The 19,358-nt window shown below is 60.9% G+C and overlaps 1 protein-coding gene across 2 annotated transcripts in view; it reads right to left on the bottom strand.

Moving 5' to 3' along the window:
• The window catches only part of PDE4C (phosphodiesterase 4C), an 82,286-nt gene that overhangs the window by 9,787 nt on the left and 53,141 nt on the right, over positions 1-19,358 (bottom strand). For both annotated transcript variants that reach the window (XM_074939321.1, XM_074939320.1), the window contains exons 2-7: positions 15,722-15,913; positions 15,068-15,104; positions 14,187-14,260; positions 13,832-13,881; positions 10,531-10,643; positions 2,972-3,065 (exon numbers count right to left, since the gene is read on the bottom strand). In XM_074939321.1, coding sequence (XP_074795422.1) covers positions 2,972-3,065; positions 10,531-10,643; positions 13,832-13,881; positions 14,187-14,260; positions 15,068-15,104; positions 15,722-15,913 — 560 coding nt within the window. The remainder of the gene's footprint in view (positions 1-2,971; positions 3,066-10,530; positions 10,644-13,831; positions 13,882-14,186; positions 14,261-15,067; positions 15,105-15,721; positions 15,914-19,358) is intronic.

The following is a 19,358-nucleotide window of genomic DNA, read 5'->3' as shown; positions in this document are numbered from 1 at the left end:
GGCTGCTCTGAGAGCCAGCGGGCCCCGGGCTGGTCAGAGCCCACTGAACGCCCCCCACCTCGGAGCCCCTTGGCAGCACAGCTGGGTGAGGTCCATGAGCAGCATGACACTGGCAGATTTCCAACGGGGGTGCCCAGGATCGGGACACCACTGCCAGGCCGGGGGAAAGCCCCTGACCTGTGCCCCAGGCAGCGGGTGACAGGCAGCAGGGGCAGTGGGGAGTTCAAACCGGAAGCTCCCCCCTCCCCCTGCGAACACTGCGTGACCCTTGCCAAGCGCCCGTCAAAGTCCCGCACTGCGGCCCAGCGCCCGCACTCAGCGCCTGAGAGCAGCCAGCTCAGTGCCCCGGCCTGTGACCGGGCTTACTGCTGTCAGTTTCCAAGAGAGTTAAAATCCTGGAGCAACCCCCGTGTGTTTTCCGCCCGAGCCCCACGGCTTCACGCTGCTCAGGCCTGACCCACCCGCCATACGACTCAGACCCAGAATTGACGTAAGCAGAGTCGAATAATATTATCTCTGCCATGGCAACGGGAGACAATGTGCTGAGGAATGTTGGAGCTTCCCAGCTAAACTGATGTTTCAAAGACCAATTCCTCCCCTCTCCCCTGGTGCACATGCACGTGCACGGATCGCCTGTGTAAACCACCCCCCGCCCTCTCCCCGACACACACCAGCACCGGGAACCGTGGCAAGCCGGGGTTCTTCATAGAGACACATTTCATTTCCAGACAACTCTGCTCCATCGCCCTTAGGGTGCTGTTCCGAGATCTGCCAGAGGCTCCCAGGAGAGCCGCTGACCTGCTCTGTGCCTCAGTTTCCCCATCTGTAAAATGGAGCTGCTGACGCAGCCCAGAGGCAGGGCTGGGAAGCTGCATTCATTCTGACTGGTAAAGTGCCCCAGGGGGCAGGAGTGGTGCAGGTTTTATCTGTGGAGGCCTCTCCTGTTCCTGCAGCCAGGTAGATACCCAAAGGAATGCTCCCTTTGTTAAAGCCCCACTATCTCAGCAAAGGGCCTGAGACTTTGCAGGGCGCCCCAAGGCGTTTGCACTCCTCAAACAGGCAGCTGCTGAAGGGGGGCGGGGAAACTGAAAGCAAAGCCAAGTCTGTGTGCGGGACAGGGCTGATCCAGAGGGACAAGCGCTGGCTTACCGGGCTGCTTTGAGCCCTCAGCCCCAGGAATGCAGGGTCTGTGCATGGCCCCATGCAGAGCTGGGCTGTGCAAGAGAAACCCAAAGGAATCGGCTGCCAGCTGCACGCAGCGCATGCTGCCCAGATCTGTCTGGACACGGCACTGCAGTTCAAGAGCCAGGCGCCCGGAGATGAGCCCCCTGCCCTCCCACTGCCAGCTGACTCCAGCAGGAGGGCTCTGGCTGAGCTCCGGCTCCACCCTCTGCTCTGCTGGGAAAGGAAGAGACACAGGGAAAGCATCTCGCCTCCAGGTCAGGTCTGGATTGCAGTTACAAACAGAGCCCTGGAACAGCTGTGGTGCCCTGTGCCGGACATGGCTGGAGGCGCATGGTGAGAGGCCAGCAGCCTCTGGCTGGCACCGGGCAGCGTTCATGCAGCCATTGGTGTCGCCGTCTCTCAATGGTCGGTCCGCACTGCTCTCCGGTCTGCAGCAGGTGTGCATACAAAGCTCACTTTGATCTGGCTACCTCCAGTAACAGCAGCAGTGAAGATGGAGGAGCCCCCCCATCCCCCAGGACGCTGGGTCATCCTCAGGGGGATAGCGCCCCCAGCTACCACGGCTATGGTGCTCTTGTTCTTGGAGGCTCGGGCGTGCCGATGCATGCTGCAGTCCCACTCCCGAGTGCTCTGCAGACGGACCCTCCGTTACCGGGCAAACCCTCCTCTTGGACGCGGGGGCTGGCAGCAGCGACATCAGCGCATGCTGAGGAATGTATCTTCTGGCCTCTGTGTCACTATTTTGTGGCACTAGAAACGTGGCCGGCTCTTTATCTCCAGCTGGAAAGCCGGCAGAGTGCCCTGGGGCAACAGGCTGAATTGCAGCTGGGGACGTGTTAAACCAGGCCCTTCCTAAACGCTGGACACACCTTGGCCACTGCAAGGCTGCTGGACCCCACCCCAACCACACTGACACGTAGAGAGTACAGCGAGCCGAGACGCAGAGAAATCCCTCCTGCCTGCCCCTCAATCCTGACCGGGGGTGGAGGGGGCCCAGGAGAGAGCCGCAGCCCCAGCTCTCTCCAACAACCTTGCTTTTGCCACTTTAATCAGCCCCGTCACATCCAGCAGAGACCACGTTCCCACAGTAACCCGGCAAGAGGTCAGGAGGGCAGATAAGGCCACTTCTCCTTTCTCTGCCGAAGGAGATAAAGGGGAGGCCTCATGGGCAGCCATTCCCACGGCCCGTCATTGGGAAGAAGTGGATGATGTGCTTAGTCAGGGCATGATGCAGGACCCAGGAGACTGTGGCATGCCCTGTCTCTTTAGTGACGTGTCACACAACTTCCCTAGCTGGCTGACACAGCATTGCCGGGTACAGCATCTTCCCCTAGCTACCCTCACAACAATCATTAGCCCTGTGATTACAGCCACCCCTGGCTCGCCCCAGCCCCTTTGTGCTGGTGCTTTGCAAACACACCCTGCCCCAAAGAGATTACACAGAATTGAATCAGAAACAAAATGCAAGAGGCAGGGCTCTTCCACCCCGTGCACCAATACCCCTCAATGTTTTCTGCCTGGGTTTGGCCCAGTCTAGGAAAGCCTAGAGACAATGGGGCTTCCGCACGTGGCTAGGGCTCGTCTCTTTGCTTAGCACTCAGTGGGGAGGTGATGAGGACAGTGAAGCACAAGAGAAAATCTCTGGCTCCAGCCGCCATCTCTGGCTTCTCACTGGTCTTTCAACTCCAGACATCACATACTCTAAAGGAAAGTGCCACCGTGTATGGACGGGGCACACCTGGCATACGGACGGGGCAGGCGCGGCATCCCCGGCTCTGCTACTCACCCAGGAAGGTGCTGGAGATGTACTCAGACACCTGGTTGCCAGAGCGGCTGGTTTCGGAAAGGTGCGACAGTTCCCTATTCAGCATCCTTTTAAACTGCAAAGACAAGAAATGGTGCCCATTAGGAACACGGCCAGGGGACCTGAGCAGGGGGACCCGCCCCAGCCTCCATGGCCCTGCCCAGGGGAATGGGAAACGGGTGGAGTGGAAGCACCAAGCGGGCTCTGGAGATGGCAACAGGAATTCATTTCCCTGAGCGTTGCAGCACTCTGCCCTGGGAGGTTCTCACGTGTTTTATTGTAATGTGCTCATAATGACCTGGGCCTTCCAAGGTGTACGACACCAGACCTTGCACCGCGGAACGGCACCAGCAGGTAAACACAGAGCCGTAGCCCGCACAGGTGCGAGCTGCACAGACGTGACCACGGGCTGTTACATGAACTCGCTGCATCTGGGCCTGTGACGCAGGAGGGAGCGGGGTGGACTGACCGAGGAATGTCGTCTAGTTCTACTGGGACTGTGCCCTGGGGATGGGAGAGCAGGGGATGAGCCTGTAACCTGAGCCAGGAAGGCGGTGGGGCCAGGTGACACCTTTGCCTGGGAAACTGGACAAAGGCTAGAGGAGAGAGCCTGCTGGAGGGGTTTTGGTTTCAGTTTGGTGCTGGGTGGTGGAAAGCAGGGGAACCCCAAGGCTGGGGTCTAAGCTCCCTGTCCCCCAGAAGGACTTGACTGAGGGGTCCTGGTTGTACCCACAAGCTCTGTTTTAGACTGTGTTCCTGTTGTCCAATAAACCTTCCGTTTTACTGGCTGGCTGAGAGTCATGGTGAATCCCAAGAAGAGGATTCCATACTCCCCTATACTCCATGATAGGGCTGTTGTCCCATTTCATGCTCATTCTTGGGGAATATCCCAGCAGGTGCAGCTGAAGCAAATTGTTCTGATCACAGGCTGCTTTCAGACCGATCTCCTTCCCTGGGAGTGGGCTGGACCCTGCGTTCACACCATCATGTCTGACACACGTTGCACGTGGCACAATCACAACACGCTGGCAGTCTGGCCCCTGATCAGCTGGGCGGTGAAGGGACTGGCTGGGCCTGGGAGGGAAGCCCAGAGCTCAGGACTGGCAGGCCGGTAATTTGAGCACCCATTCAGGAAGCTGGCTTTGAAGATGGTCTGCTCAGTGAATGGCCTGCCACCTGAAGGCTTTTATCGCTGCTGTGATTAGGGGTGGTCTCTATCATGGGAGGCCCAGAGGCCCCGGTAGAGACTTGGGCCCTAATTGCTCCTCAGACGTTTGCCAAGTTCGCCTCTAGACAGGTCAACACAGGGTCACGCCTCTGCTCAGCCAGGAGCTTGGCAGCAGGTCTTGCTCCCTGAACCGTGTGCATTGGGATCTAGCTTTGGCCCTTCGTTCCCAATCACGCCCCTTTGGGCAGGAGACGAGCCGTACGGCCTGTGTGGCCGGGTGACAGCAGCTGCTCAACCCTCTCCGGGATGTGCGCAGCGTGCATGGCCCACTGATGGCCCACTGCTCCCAGCAGAGCATGGAGCCCCAGGGATTGGGTTAACTCTTCCAGCCCAGGAGTGGCAGGCATCAGCGAACATGCATATCTGTCCCTGGCATGCCCCTTGCCCTTGTGGAGCATGGCCCCCCAGGGCTGCTGCAGTGCTGGGCGAGGGAGGGAATTCACTCTGGATCAGTCCCACTGCACAGCACCACGTGCGTGTGAAAGGAGCAGGGAGCACACAGAGCGTGGGAGCTACTGCCGTGGGCACAGGCTCAATGCCACCCTGGAGAAGGTGCCTGGCAGGGACCCTGCGAAGGGCACTGGCTGAGCTCACCGGGAGAATTTCCAGGGGGTGACGTTGGTTCTGGGGCAGGAGACAAAACATGACTGGGGCAGCTAAAGCCATCACCAAGGGCCAGGGCTGGAGGCAATTGCTCGAGGCAGAATAGGACACCCAATGGGAAATATGGCTGGCCCTGCCTCCCCAGGTGGGCACCTATGCCTCAGTGCACAGCCAGGGGCACCAGGGCTGCATTTTGGGAATCTGTGGCTGGAAAAGCCGGCCTCCCTCCGCGCTGCAGGGGAGCTGGCACTGTGAGGACTGGGGGCCAACCTGCCATCCCCTGAACAGCTGCCATGGGTGACACGCTAGACCCGGGCTCTCCAGCACAAGGGCGCCCGGGGGGGCAGCCTGGCCCCAGCATGAGCAGGCTGCACCCTGCTTGGGGTGTGAGAGCCAGAGGGCGGGACTGGACCAGGCTGCCACGCCGTTTGCTGGGGTGACAAGCCCCTGGGCCTGGGGCCAGCTCACCCACTTACCTTGATAAAGCCCCAGGCTGCGGAGATCCAAGGCCTTGCGTCAGGCATCTCAGCTTCCCCCCCGCAAGCCTGGCACCATGCAGCCGGGAGCCTTCGGCGGAGCCAGGGATGCTCCTTGGGAAACGGGGATTCGTCCCCCCTTGGGGGGGCCGGGGAGGATCAGCCGAAAACCTGATGCCCCACGAATTGGAGCGGGATGCTGAGCGTGGGATGCAGCGCAGGCCGTGGGGGCCTGGCGGCTCAGCTCTCGGCTGCATCGTGGCGGGCTGCGGGGGTCCGGACCCATGCCCAGCGCCTTGCGCCTGCCCCGGGCACCCCAGGGCTGCTCCGCCCGTGGCAGGGAGCCCCCCCAGAGCACTGCTGCCCAATGAGAGGGCTCCGCAGCAGGGGCAGGACCCAGCACCGGTCTCCCATTGGCTGCCTGAGCCCCCGCCGAGGGAGCCCGCTTTAACCCTTCGTGTGCTGCAGGCCAGCCTCCATCTCAAAGATTGGCCAGGGGACGGAGCCTGGCTCGGTGCAGCTGCCAGGACAGGTGTGGGGAGGGCTGCGGAGCAGGGTCCTGGGCTGTCACGGTGACAGCTCTCGCCTCTGTTCCCCTGGTGCAGGAAATGGGGCCCAGTCCTCGAGGTGGGTGCAGCTCAGGATGGCAAGGTGGGGCCAGGGGCACAGCGGGGCTGGGGGTGCACCCCCTGGCTTGAAATGGTTTCTATTATATGCAGGGTTTACAGCTGGGTCAATGGCTCTCAGCATCCCGGGCTGAGGGCTGGGCTGCTGGACTGCGGGTGCTGGAGCGAGAGCTGGCGAAGGAATGCCTTTTACCAGACCCTCGGCTCTTGGCGAGAGAGACAGCGCGTGTGTACAACGCAGCCTGGGGTAGCCTCTGCTCCCGGTTACACCCCTGGCACCCTGCTGAAGCCTGAGCTCCCGGTTCCGCTTCTGCGTGGTGCGTGTGTGTATCGGGGCTCTCCCCCACCCCGCAGATCAGACCAGTTCTAAGGAAGGCCCAGCCCGCAGTCCTGAGCCACTTGGCAATGCAGGCTCCTGAAACCGAAATGAGCCGGAGAAGGAGCCGAGGTGCAGATCGAGCGGCGCAGCACATGCTGCCGCAGCCACGTCTGCGTAACACCAGGAAGGAAGGAGCGGGCGACGTAAGCCGAGAACTTGGCGCCGAACACACACGAGCGTCTCCGCTGCCTTCTAGCCCGCTCCAAACATTCGTCAGAGCGGAAGGACCAGGAACCTAATCGCTCGTGGGCTTGGCTTCTGCAAGAGCAATTGGCCAGGCAGGTCCCTCCGGAGGAGAGCGGGATTTTCTGCCTCACATTTTGTCAGCACTGACGAGTTCCAGGACGGCAGTGGCGACAACATCCAACCCTCTCTGGGCAGGACTCGGCAGCTTTCAGAGCCTCTGAGCCTGGATACGCACGGCAGAAGAATCTGAGCACATCCTAAGTGTCTATGGACCTATCTTCATGGCCCCCCTGGAGGCAGGGAAGCATCATTGTTCCCATTTACAGGTGGTGAACTGAGGCATGGAAACATCCAGTAAGTTGCCCAAAATCACCCAGGGAGTCAGAGCAATAGCTGGGAACTGAGCCTCGCTCCCCCGATTCCCAAAGCCAGGCCGTAGCCACACGGCCACCCTTCCTCCATTGCCACCCTGGTGAATTACGGTGCAGTTCTTGCCAGTGCCGACAAGGCCCCAGTGACTACACACCAGCACCACCCTGGTGCTCCCCTCTCTTCACGAAGCAGGGGGAAGTCCTTTGGCTCTTCCTGGGTTGCTCGGCACACCCTGGCGGCTGAGTGTGAAGGCCTGAGGTCGCAGGCTTAAGCGAGTGCCGAAGGCTGCAGTCTGCCTGGAGGCGGAGAGGCATTAGACCAGCACTTTAGAGGCTGGGCTGGCTCCCAATGTGTTGGCTTTAAGCTCTGAGCCCTCGCTTGATGGCTTGGGACCCGGTTCCCTGAGACACACTTTCCCTGTGCCAGGACACCACGGCTCAGACCAGCGAGGCCTACAGCTGAGACCCCTCGCTAGAAAGGGTCAGGAGCTGTGGGCAAGGCATTCACTCGGGTTTGGCACTCACCCCCCGTTCGGTTTGCCAGAGCCAGGGTTTAACCTTCCAGGCCCACTGCACAGCCCAGATTCTCTCTGGCTGCTGCAGCGTGAGCAGGTTGGGGCGGGGCTGTGTGTATGCGCACCCCTTGTGCGTTGAACCCCATGAGAAAGGCACCAGAGCCCACACAGTCAAAGAACTAACCATAAATATGACTACATCCTAACGCCTCCCTCCACCCACCTGGGCCTGCCGTCAGCGAGAGGAGCAGCAATGTCCAGCCCTCCGAGCGGGGCACAGTGTCACCGAAGGACCCCATTAGCCATTGCACCCCAAAGGTAAATCTGATCTGGGAGCGAAGAACGTGTCAGTGCAGAACTCAGTCAGAGAAGAGCCCTGAAGCGGGAACGTAATTCCTGAGCTCATGGTGTGTGGGGAATCCCAGAGCTGGGCACATTGCTGAGCCTGCTTCTTGCTACCCTGGTCAAGGGCTCTGAAGCAGCAGACACCCTCTTGCCAGGAGCTCCCTGCGCCACCCCAGAGGGAGTGCACCCCGGCCACACACCGTGTCTGGTGGAGATGTTACCCCCCCATCCATACAGTGGGAGCCAACGCACAGGGGGCAATGAGGCCGAGTCTGGCGCTGGGGTGTGATGATGTGACGCAGCAGGGAGGGGGGAGTGTTGACCTGGGAATGTGCCCTGGGGATGGGAGACCTGAGAGCCTGTAACCTGAGCCAGGAGGGGGAGGGGGAGGTAACACCTCTGCCCGGGAATGTGAAGACAGGCTGCAGAAGGGAGCCTGCTGGGGGGGGGTTAGTTTCAGTTTGGTGCTGGGTGGAGGAACGCAGGGAACCCCAGGGCTGGGGTCTAAGCTCCCTGCTCCCCCAGAAGGACTTGACTGAGGGGTCCTGGTTGTACCCACAACTGAACTGTGTTCCTGTTGTCCAATAAACCTTCTGTTTTACTGGCTGGCTGAGAGTCTCAGTGAATCCCAAGAAGAGGGGTGCAGGGCCTGGACTCCCCCACACTCCGTGACAACTGGTGGCAGCGGTGGGATCTACTGCACCCCGTGAATGGCACTTCCTGCAGTAAGTGACTGGGGAACAGTAAAACGAAGGGGGATTGACGGGGACCAGGCATGCTGAAGATTCAGAGAGAGACAGTTTCAGGGGGCGGTTAACTCCTGGGAGTGTGTGACCAGAGAGAAGGACTTTTGCAGTAACAGGGTCCCCCGGGGGATTGCAGCGAGCGGTCCCAGGGGCGGAGGAGTCTGCAGCTCGACCCTGGCAAAGAGGTGGTGACCTCAAGAAGGACTGAAACAAGAGGGGTTTTTCCTGGAAACCGTAGAAAGCTGCCCGGCCTGCGAGTGGCCAGCAGGGAGATGTACGCTAAACGCCTTAAGAGCGACCTGGTGGAGCTGTGCAGGCAGAGGGGGCTGCACATCGGGAGGTCCACCAAGGAACAGCTGATTGCCCAGTTGGAGGAGAGGGATCGCTTGGATGACCCGATCCCTGTCCCTGAGGGAAGCTGCCCGGTGGATGCAGTGTGGGCCCTGGAGCCTGACTGGGCTGGGAGGGGTCAGACTGCTGCTGAGAGACCCTTCCTACCTAGGCCTGGGGGAGCGGTTGGGGGAAGCCCAGCGAATACCGAGGGCGCCCTGACCCCGGCAGCCAGCAGGGGACCCTCCGGGCGGAGCTCCCCATCCCTGGAGCGGATGGAATGGGAGAGGGAGATGAAAATGAGGGAGCTGGAGGATCATGAAAAACAACATCATCATGAGCAGGAGGAGAAGGAGAGGGAACATCAGGAGAAGGAGAAACAAAGACAGCATGAACTGGAGCTGGCCAGGCTGAGGAGCAGTGGGGCCCCGGCTGCGGTGAGTGAGGGGGGACCCAAGACTGCAAGGAGCTTTGATAAGTGCTTCCTGGCCCAGCGGAAGGAGGGGGAGGACATAGATAGCTTCCTGACGGCCTTTGAGAATGCCTGCGAGATGCACAGGGTTGACCCTGCAGACAGGCTCCAGTTTCTCACCCCCTTACTGGACCCCAAAGCCGTGGAGGTGTACAGCCGAATGACAGGGCCGGAGGCAGGGGACTATGAACTGTTCAAACAGGCCCTGCTCCGTGAGTTTGGGCTGACCCCCGAGATGTACCGGAGAAGGTTCCGGAGTCAGCGTAAAACACCTGAGGTCACCTACCTACAACAGGTCAACCAAATGCAGGGATATGCCCGCAAGTGGACAGCGGGGGCCCAAGTTAAAGAGGACCTGCTGGACCTGATCGTGCTGGACCTGATCGTACTGGAGCAGCTGTATGAACAGTGCCCTTCCGACCTGAGGCTGTGGCTGGTGGACAAAAAACTAAACCCCGCCAGCAGGCTCCCTTCTGCAGCCTGTCTTCACATTCCCGGGCAGAGGTGTTACCTCCCCACCCCCTCCTGGCTCAGGTGACAGGCTCTCAGGTCTCCCATCCCCAGGACACATTCCCAGGTCAACACTCCCCGCTCCCTGCTGCGTCCCATCCTCACAAGGGGTACGCCCGGTAGTGTCACTGTGGTGTGGGGCAGTGTCTCTCTGGTCTGTGGTTGTGCAGCGCCCAGCGCAATGGGTCCTGGCCAGTGACTGGGGCACCTGGGCTCCAGGGTGACACACAGAGCAGCAGCAGACCTATGCTGAGTCGGGCCCCGCGGGAGTTGCATGGAGCCAGGTTGCCAGAGGGCTACTCACCCGTAGCTGCCTTGGATTCAGCTGGAGCTACCGCTACCAAATGCAGAGGCACCTAACCCAGCAGCTTCTGTCGACAGTGTTGGCCATAATCTGCCAAGCGCCCAGCAGAAGGTGCTAGCCCCACGGCTCTGGTCTGGGGACCATTTTCCAAAACTTCCCATGTCAGCTGGCTAGAGTGTTCTCCACTTCCTGTCCTGATCTGCTGCGTGCCATCGCTGTGTGTCAAACAGCTGCCGCACTCCAGCCCAGAGCGGGCTGCATTCCTGTGGGGGAAGGAGGCAGGGGAGTGCGACCCCCTGCGTCCAGGCTCTGCAAGACGGGGCGTGGGGCTCGCCACCAGCTCTCTCTGCACAGCTGTGGCCCACAGGACGGCTGGGGTGGGGGTTTTTAGGCAGGAGCAGGGTCGGTCAGGGATCGTGGGCTCCTGCGAGGAGCTGCTGCGTCTCTCACCTTGTTGGAGGCCATCTCGCTGACAGAATGCCTGGTCTGCAGGGTCTCCAGCTGGTCCAAGCACCAGTCCAGCTCTCCCAGGGTCTCGATCGCCAGCTTCTGACAGGCATCCTCTGCGGACAGAGAAGCAGGTGGCATGGGGGAGGGTGCTCGCTGGCCAGCTGGCCGGAGGCCATGCCAGCATGCCCCAGGCTCTCAGCATCACGCCCGTGCCCCCTGGGCCATGCACAGCAGCCGCTCTGCTCCCAGCATTGAACGCCTGGGCCCAGACGTGCCCTTGCTTCACAGACCAGCGCCCGGGCAGCGTAGCAGCCTCTAGCCCTGAAGTTCTCTCTCCCGCTGCCTGGCCTGCTCTGCCCTCTCCCGCCGGGGCTGTGCTGCGCTCGGCCTGCCTGCCGGCCGCGCGTGGTACGGGGGGAGCCGAGCCGGGGTGCTCGCGGGGCCGGCTCGTTACATAAAGCACAAATTGCAAATATCGGGTGGAAGTTGCAGCCATTGGTTGTGTTGCCATGGTGACAGCAGGGGGTTGGGCCTGCCGTGTTCGGTGCCAAGGGAAGGGGCAGGGCCGGGGCTCTGGGGGGATTTGGGGTCCAACAGGATAATGACCTCCGTAAGGAGCTCGAGGAGGGAGATCTGCTCCCCCGGCTGCTGCATGCACCAGCTACCAGGCGAGTCCTTCCCGGGGCCCAGGCAATCACACGGACTCCAGCACTGGAGCTTGTGAGCGGCATCGTCCCTCAGAGCTGCCCGGGAGCTGGGCCTGCCCCCAGCGGTGCGGTGCCAGGCCCCGGACGTTGCCGGGAGCCTGTCCGAGACGCTGACCGAGGCACAACCGTGGCACAGAGCCGAGGGGGAGCCGAACCCCAGCCTGGCTGGGGGAATTGCTGCGTGACTTTCTGCCATGAAACAACAGGGATTTCTGGGCCCAAGTGCCTGCTTTCCCCAATAACAGGCCAGACTGCACCCCCCAGAGTCGGGGCGATGGGAGCTGAGCCCAGTACACACAGTGGGGCTTGGCCAAGCTGCCGTTTCCTCTGGGCAGAAGCCCATGGGGTGAATGTCCCTGGCCCAAGGCCCAAGGCCCTGCTAGCTAGGTTCTGAGGGCAGAGGGGATGTGATTGTCAGACCTCCTGCCGGGCACAGCCAGTGACCTGCCCTGAATTAATGCCGGTTTGAGCCAGGGTATAGCTTTCAGGAAAACCATCCCTCGTGAGGGAGACCCCAGCACAGCCCATGGCTAATTCCACTCATTGCATCTTATTCCCAGTCTGAACTGGGCTAGCTTCAACTTCTGCCGTTGGATCTTGACAGACTTGTGTCATCATAGTCCCCAGGCCAGATCAGGCGCACAGCTGCCCTGGCATTGATGCCCAAGGTGCAGGAGGCGAGGCCCCAAGTCCAGGCAGGCCCCCCTGCCAGGATTGGGCCCTACATTGGGCCTTATGACCCTGCCCCAGACAGCAGCCCTGATGTCCTGGGACACCCTCCCATCCAGCCACCCAGGGAGGGAGATGCCCACGCCCCCTGCCCTACCCAGTAAGGTCAGGCCAGCCTCGAGAAGTACTTGGCCCTTCAACGGGGCACAGACTTCTGCAGGGCTGCCAGGCTCTGGGATGAGGGGGTTTATGCCCTGCTTCCACCCAAAGGTGCCCAGGTTCCCCACTGGCTGGCTGAGGGGTGCCCCTCTGGCCCCCACATGGCATCAGCAGCCCCCTCGCTCACGCCCCAGGCTGAAGCCAGCTGCACTCGGGTTTGTGTGTGTGCTGCGGGTTGGCCGGGGTCAGAGGAAGCCGGGGCAGGGCCCACCCAGCAGCCCAGCTGCAGGCAGCAGGCCTCCCGCCGGGGCTGGAACTCAGGCCTGGAGACAGGAGCAGAGAGTTTTATTAATGGAACGTCTGACGTCAATAGGAGACTTTTCCATCCTTGCTGCGGCATGAAGAGGAGCCAGCCAGGAGGGAGCAGGCGAAAACCCGACATGGATCAGGAGGGGCCGTGCCAGAGCCACGGCACACTCACTCCTTGGGGGACTAGGCTGGGGAGGGTGAGGGGAGCTTCATTCCCACAGGCCTGGCCACAGGAGGCCCCATCTCCAGGAAGCTGCCATTGCAGCACCTCATGGGGCATGGCTCCCGGGGCTCATGATGGGGACGGTGCCAGTGACACCATAAGAGGGGCCAGGCATGACGGTGCCCATGGCACGGGGTGGTGCCTGTGACAAAGTGGGACTGTTCTTAATGTTTCCTATGAATAGTGTAGGGGTGCCTCAGTTTCCCCTATGCATTTCTTAAGTCTCTAGGTGGTGGGATAAGGTGTAATTGTTGCAGAGCAAAGGGCCAGGGTACATAAATGGCCAACACTCTGTCTCCTGGCAACTGATGGCCTGGGCCCTTCCCCCCTGCAAGGTGAGAGCTAAAGGGTTGGAGAACAAAGGAATCAGGTGACCTGGCTTGGAAAGGGACAAAGCCCAGAGGAGGAGGGTCTGGAGGGAGTTTAAGTTTTGGGCTGGCCAGGGACAAGGAGTGAAGTGCAGACGGGGTTGTCTGGCTCACTGCCCCCCAAAATGGACCTGGCTGAGGGGTCCTATTCTCTGCACCTACAAGCTCTGGTTTAGACCATGTCCCTGTCGTCTAATAAACCTTCTGTTTTACTGGCTGGCTGAGAGTCACGTCTGACTGCGGAGTTGGGGGGCAGGACCCTCTGGCTTCCCCAGGACCCCGCCTGGGCCGACTGGCTGTGGGAAGTGCACGGAGGGGCAGAGGAGGCTGAATGCTCCAAACTCAGACCCAGGAAGGTGGAAGCCGTGTGAGCTTCTTGCCCTGCAGATAGGCTGCTCCCAGAGAGGAGACTTCCCCAGAGTCCTGCCTGGCTTCGTAGGGAGCAGTTCCAGAGCATCGACCAGGGATGCCGGGACAGGCGCCTGAGCGGATGACGTGCCCACGTCCACCGTTCTCACCAGACTGACATCCCAGCACCAAGGAGAGCTGCAGCCCTGGCACTGGACAGCAGGCAGCTGCTCTGACTTCCCGGCCCTGGGCTCTGCAGGGCAGGTGGGTGATGGCTGAGGCCGGAGATTCACGTCCTTCTTGCTGGGGAACCCTGGGCCTCGGCTCTGATGGGGCTGGGAGAGAGGGATCCTGGGGGGAGGCCAGTCGGGAGAGAGAATCCTAGGGAGGGTCTCACCCTCCCCTGTCAGCTCTAACCAGCTGCTGCCAGCTGCCTCCATGTGAGCCGCCTGCGCCCCGGGACAGCCCTGCGGTTGGTTCTGTTACTGCAGTGAGCCTGGCGCCCGCAGGGAACTTACCTGACAGGCTGGCCTTGCACACAGATGGTGGGTTGCTGCTAGAAGTTCTCCTGCAAGACACGTGGGACAGGCAGCGGCTGAGCGTGGCATTGCAGGGGTGCACCTGAGTCAAACACAGTCCCCTCCCCAAGGCCACCTCCCCACCCCCCATACACCGGGAAGCAGCTTCTGCTGTGTACATGGGAATCAGATTCTCCCCCATCTCCCCTTCCCAGCCCATTGTCCCCAGGATCATTTGCTCTGTGCTCTTGGATCTGGGGGATGCTCCCCAGTTGCCCTTGGGACCTCGCCCCCTGGGATGGGCCCCCCAGTATGCATGTTCGAACCCCTCTGCTGCTGGCTGCTCCCCACTCACTTGCTAGCCACGCGGTCCTGCAGATGTGTCAGCATGGCAAAGTTGCTCCTGACAGTGCGCAGGCTGGCCAGGACCTGTGGGAGAGGAAGGCAGCTGCTGAGGGCAAGCAGCGAAGAAAGACCCTGGGCGCGGGCCTGGAGCCGGACAGCTCAGCAGGCTCCTGGGGAGCTACGCCTGAGAGCCCCGTGGCTGGGAGCCTGGAACGTCAGAGATCAGACTGGAATTCACGCCACAATCCGCCCCACAAAGATGGCAGGAGCAGCAGCCTCATACGGGGAGAGTGTGGGGTGCATGGCCAGAGCTCACAGGCAGAATCTGCCCCAGGCCTGGGAGGTGGGTGGAGGTGGAGAGGAGAGGGGATGTCCCAAAGGCCTTTCTGAGCCCTGGAAGCATGTGCCAGGATGGTGCCTAAGTATTTGGGGGGTGGGGGAGAAGCTGGTGTTTGGATGGGGCAGGTGAAGTCCAGGGCTCTGTGCTAGGCCCGTCATTCTGTCCTGTCTGTCTGGACACTCCCTTCCCAGACTGCCTGACTCAGCGGCTGGGACCTATTATGCAAGAGGCAGAGTTTTCCCTCGCGGTAGAAAAGCCAAGGAGACATTCAATACCCTGGGCTCAGGGTTCTTGGGAGCAGTTCGGGGCAGGGACGGCCGTTTGCTGCGTGTTTGTGCAGTGCCTGGCACAATGGTGCCCCAAGCTGCTGGGCCTCCAGGCACACGTCCATGGGAGCGTAGGGGGCCAGTGCAGTGGTGGTAAGACGTGGTGGGTCTGGATGGAGATGTGCTTGTCTGTGGGGAGCATGGCTTAGGTCCAACTCCAGAGCAATTCCCAACTGCCCCAGCTTTGGGCCGGGCCGGGCGAGCCAGGGAGGAAGAGACTCTTACCTGCGCGAAGGGCGTGACGATCATGTCTTCTCCATGCCTGTACGGGAAAAACGGCACATGAGGCCCCGAGTGGGCAGTGAGGGAGGGGCTGGGGGGGGGAACCCCATGCACAGGGCTGCCCCAGGGTCTGGGCACCACAAATTAGGGGGTGAGTGATGTGCTGGCATGGAACCACCCTCTGCCCAGGACAGGTTCCAGCCTAATCAAGGAAGGCCAAGACACGCGAGCTGTGAGGCTGGGGAGCCCAGCTGGGGCTGGCCTGGCTGCTGAGCGGGCCCAAGCTGTGGTGTCTGGCCCCTGCGTTACACTAGCTGCCCCTTGGCACGATGCCCCCAAGCAATGCAATTCCAGCCCCAGCAGCTTGGCACCAGGCTCCCGCTGTTCCCTAGCCCTGTTCCAGAGCTATAGCCCGGTGCCCCGGGCCTCTTCTCCCTTCCGCACCCTGACTTCAGCTTTGTCTGGCTGGACTAAGGACAGACAGACTGACTCCCTGTGGGAAAGGGCCCACACAAGGGCTAGGCCCTGCTCCAGTCCCGCTTTGGCCCTAGGCTGGGTGTCTTGGCCTATGATGGCCTGCCAGCCCAGGGCGCATTCCCCCCGGGGAGGGGGCGTCCCAGAGGGGCTGCACGGGGCCGAGGCAGGGCTGGTGCTTACAGGTCGCTGGCGATGGAGGAGTTCCGGGACATGGCTTTGGGAGACAGGTCATAGTCGCTGTCGGAGCGGTAGAGGAAGGACTCCCGCCGCTGGCTGTGAGGGACGTTCCCATGCAGGACCAGCCCGGAGCCGGGGCTGGCTTGGGGGTCCAGCGGGCTCCTCCCCGACGAAAGGCCATTTTCAATGTCAAAGCTGCAGAGAGAGGGAAGGAGGAAAGACTCAGAAGAGGGAAGGCAGCGAGCCAAGACCTGCCATGGGCCCACACCGCCTTGCCCAGCACGGGCTGCTCTGGGACGCTGCTGGCTAATTTCTCACAGCTCTGAACCCCACTCAATGCACACGGGGCCAGGCCAGGAGCCCAGGGAGCCTGAGGAAGGGGAGGGAACACAGGCACAGACCGATGAAAGGCCCGATAAGGGGCAAGGAAAGGGGTTTCTGAACAGCTACAGCCCAGACTCCTCCGTCAAACTGCAATCAGGGGACAGGGCTGTGGGGCAGACCCAGCCTTGCCCCACAGGCAGCCAGGCACACTGGGGTGACTGTCACAACCCCCACTTGCTGCTGGCTCTGTGGGCGAGACCCCCATGGCGGGCGACCCCCATGGCAATGAGGTGCTCTGGGCAGCCCTAGCTCTCGAGTGTAACCCTACAATTACAAACCGGGGTGCTCTGCAGCACCGCTACTCCACCCCAGCATGCCCAGCCCCATGCCAGCCCCCCGGCACCCTGAGCACCCTCAAGGCCCAGGCACCTGGGGCTAAAAGCTCCAGGCCCAGCCCCCTGCAGTGCCCCATTTACCCCCGCACCCCCCATAGTGCTGCAACCCCCCAGCCCTACTGCCACTGGCCCATCTCTGGGCCCCCTGGGGCAGGGCAGGCATCCTGCCCATCTCACACTGTGGGCTCCCCTCTGGCAGATTGTTTTAATCCGAGGGGAGAGGGGTCCTGGCTCTGGGAGCAGCAGTGGGTGCGTGCAGATCTGGACCATGAAGTGACACTGGGGGACGGTGCCCAGCCCTGTGCCTTGCTGAATTGGCAGGTTCTTATCAAGCTACAAACGGGGACCAGGCCTGGCCCCCGGGCATACTACGTGCTGCTCTACCAGCCTGAGCCTCATCTACCTGGATTCCTGCACTCAGCCAGCTGCCACCCCCTAGCGCAGGGCTATGAGCCATGCCAGGGCAGCTCAGGCTGGTGGGGAGGCCAGGGCGGGCTCTGGGCAGCCAGAGACTCCTGCCAAATACTATTTGTCTAGTGCCTGAGTCCTATTGTGAGCTTTACCACTGACTCACTAGGCTGCCTTCTGCCTCAGTTTCCCTGTTTGTGTAACAGAGGGCGTGATATTCACCCGCCACTTATGAACTTCTGGGATGTGCTCTAAGCCCCCTGCAGAAGGCAGCTCTCCAAGGGCCCGGTCCAAAGCCTGCTCCAGGGAGACACTCCTGGCAGTCCTGCAGGCTGTGCACCAGGCCCCCACGATCCCTGCTAGGGACAGCTGTAAAGAGCCAGGCTCTGTGGACGGTGCAGGGACCCAACCCACAGGTCAACATGAATTAGGGGCTCAGTGCTGCTAGCCCCGGCTCTGCCCTGCCCGATCAAAGGCAATGGTCCTGGTAGCGCTGCCCAAGCCACCAGCACATCCCCCAGGGCTGGAGCAACCCGCAGCAGCAAAGCCGACCTTGGGAAGAAGAGGTCAGCGCAGCCGAATGCTGCTCTAACAGCTGCTCAATAGGATTTTCCAGCAGCAGCTGTTGCCCCCACTTTGGGATGGAATCAGGAGCCCCCGTTCCCATCGACTGGCCCAGCTCAGCTAATCAGTGCACTTGTCTCCTTCCCTGCAGGAAGGTCACAGCCGGGGCGGGGAAGGGAACAATGGGCTTGGCCGAGCCATGTACCATCCAGAGGGCTGGTTCACTGGGATTTGTAGGAACCTGTGTGTCTGTTGCATGCCCCACACTGGCTGTCCCAAGGAGTGGCAGGGAGCTGGGCAGCAGCCTGGCCTGAGGCTCAGCCAGAAGGCTGGTAACGTGGGACAAACTCTCCAGGGAGCTGGCGAGTTCCAGCTGGGTTTGGTTTGGCTCAGCCCCAAGGGCAGGGCACTGGGCTCTAGCCTGTCTGAAGCGTCCCTGCTTGCAGCCTGCCCAGCTCAGATTCGCCCGGCAGTGAAAACAGCCCTTCAACGCTCCCATAAATATTAACAACCATCCCTGGTCTGGCTCGCTCCCCAGCCCAGCACTGTACAGCACCTAGCACACCTTTGTAGAACTACAGAGAGATACTGAAACAGGCTGGCAGCTTTCCTGGCACCCACTCCCTGCACAGCATGGCCCCTCCACAGAGCTTGGTGACAGAGGGTGCCAAACCATCCAGTTGGGCCTCTTTCCCGCTACTGCTCCCTGAGACCAAGAGCTGTGAGAGAGATGGCCTGCTGCAGTTTCTGGCATTAGGCAGGTGTTTTCAGACGTGCCAAGTCCCTGAGCTCTCACTCGGTCCCACTCGCGAACATCTCACGGCTGAGAAGCACGTCCCCACCTTCAGCCGGTATCGTCCCTTCCTTACCGTCACCCCGTTACTCCCCAGACAAGCCCTGCTCCAGTTCTCATGGTCGGGTGGAACCCACCCTTGTTTATGGCTCGAGCTGCATATGGAAACGCAGCCCCCACTGCGGAGCTGAGCTGAGAACCATCCCCACCCCCTCGACAGTGCAATGTCAAGGCCCGGGGCTGCTTTTCAGCAGCCCTGCCATTTCCTGGACACTGACAACGGAATTATTTGCTTTGGCCTGAGCTGCTTGTCCTCCTCACAGGACGCCTGCCCCCTCCAAGTGGATGCTGGGAGGTGGAAAAGGCCCAGCAGCTTGCGTCAACTAGTTTGGGAGCTGGAGGGGGCCCCAGGATGGGCTGAGAATTGCTGAGGAGCAGCGGGAGTGTCAGGTAGCAGCGGAGAGAGACAGTCCAGCTGCTGCTCTGCTGGCGATACAGAATTTACCGATTTGTCAATGGAAAAAGCCCTCGACTCCATCGCTTCCACAAAGCAATAGCAGATAGGGGGGTATGCTGACCAAATCTGCCGCTGAGCCCCAGCTGGGAGGGGTTTCAAGCACTTGGGAGGACAGGGTTACAATTCAAATTGACTTGGAGAAACTGAAGACTTGGTCTGAATTCAACAAGATGAAATTCAATAAAGACAAGAGCCAAGTACTTCACTTAGGAAGGACAAATCAAATGCACAGCTACAAGCTGGGGAATACCTGGCTAGGTGGGGGCGCTGCTGAAAAGGATCCGGGAGTTATAGCAGACCACAAATGAATGAGAGTCAACAATTTGATGCAGCTGCAAAGAAGGCTGCTATTCTGGGGTATATTAACAGGAGTGTCGTGTGTAAGAGACGGGACGCCATTGTCCCGCTGTGCTGGGCTCTGGTAAGGCCTCACCTGAGTCTTGTGTCCAGTTCTGGGCCCCGCGCTTTAGGAAACATGTGGACAAACTGGAGAGAGTCCAGAGAAGAGCAACAAACCTGCTACAGTTCAGAAAACCTGACCGGTGAGGAAAGGTTACAAAACTGGGCATGTTTGGTCGGGAGAAAAGACGACTGAGGGGGACCTGGTAACAGGCTGCAAATCCGTGAAGGGCCGTTCTA

Source organism: Natator depressus, chromosome 25, assembly GCF_965152275.1.
Source record: "Natator depressus isolate rNatDep1 chromosome 25, rNatDep2.hap1, whole genome shotgun sequence".
NCBI classification, from domain to species: domain Eukaryota; kingdom Metazoa; phylum Chordata; order Testudines; family Cheloniidae; genus Natator; species Natator depressus.
This window is presented reverse-complemented; position numbering and strand designations above follow the sequence as displayed.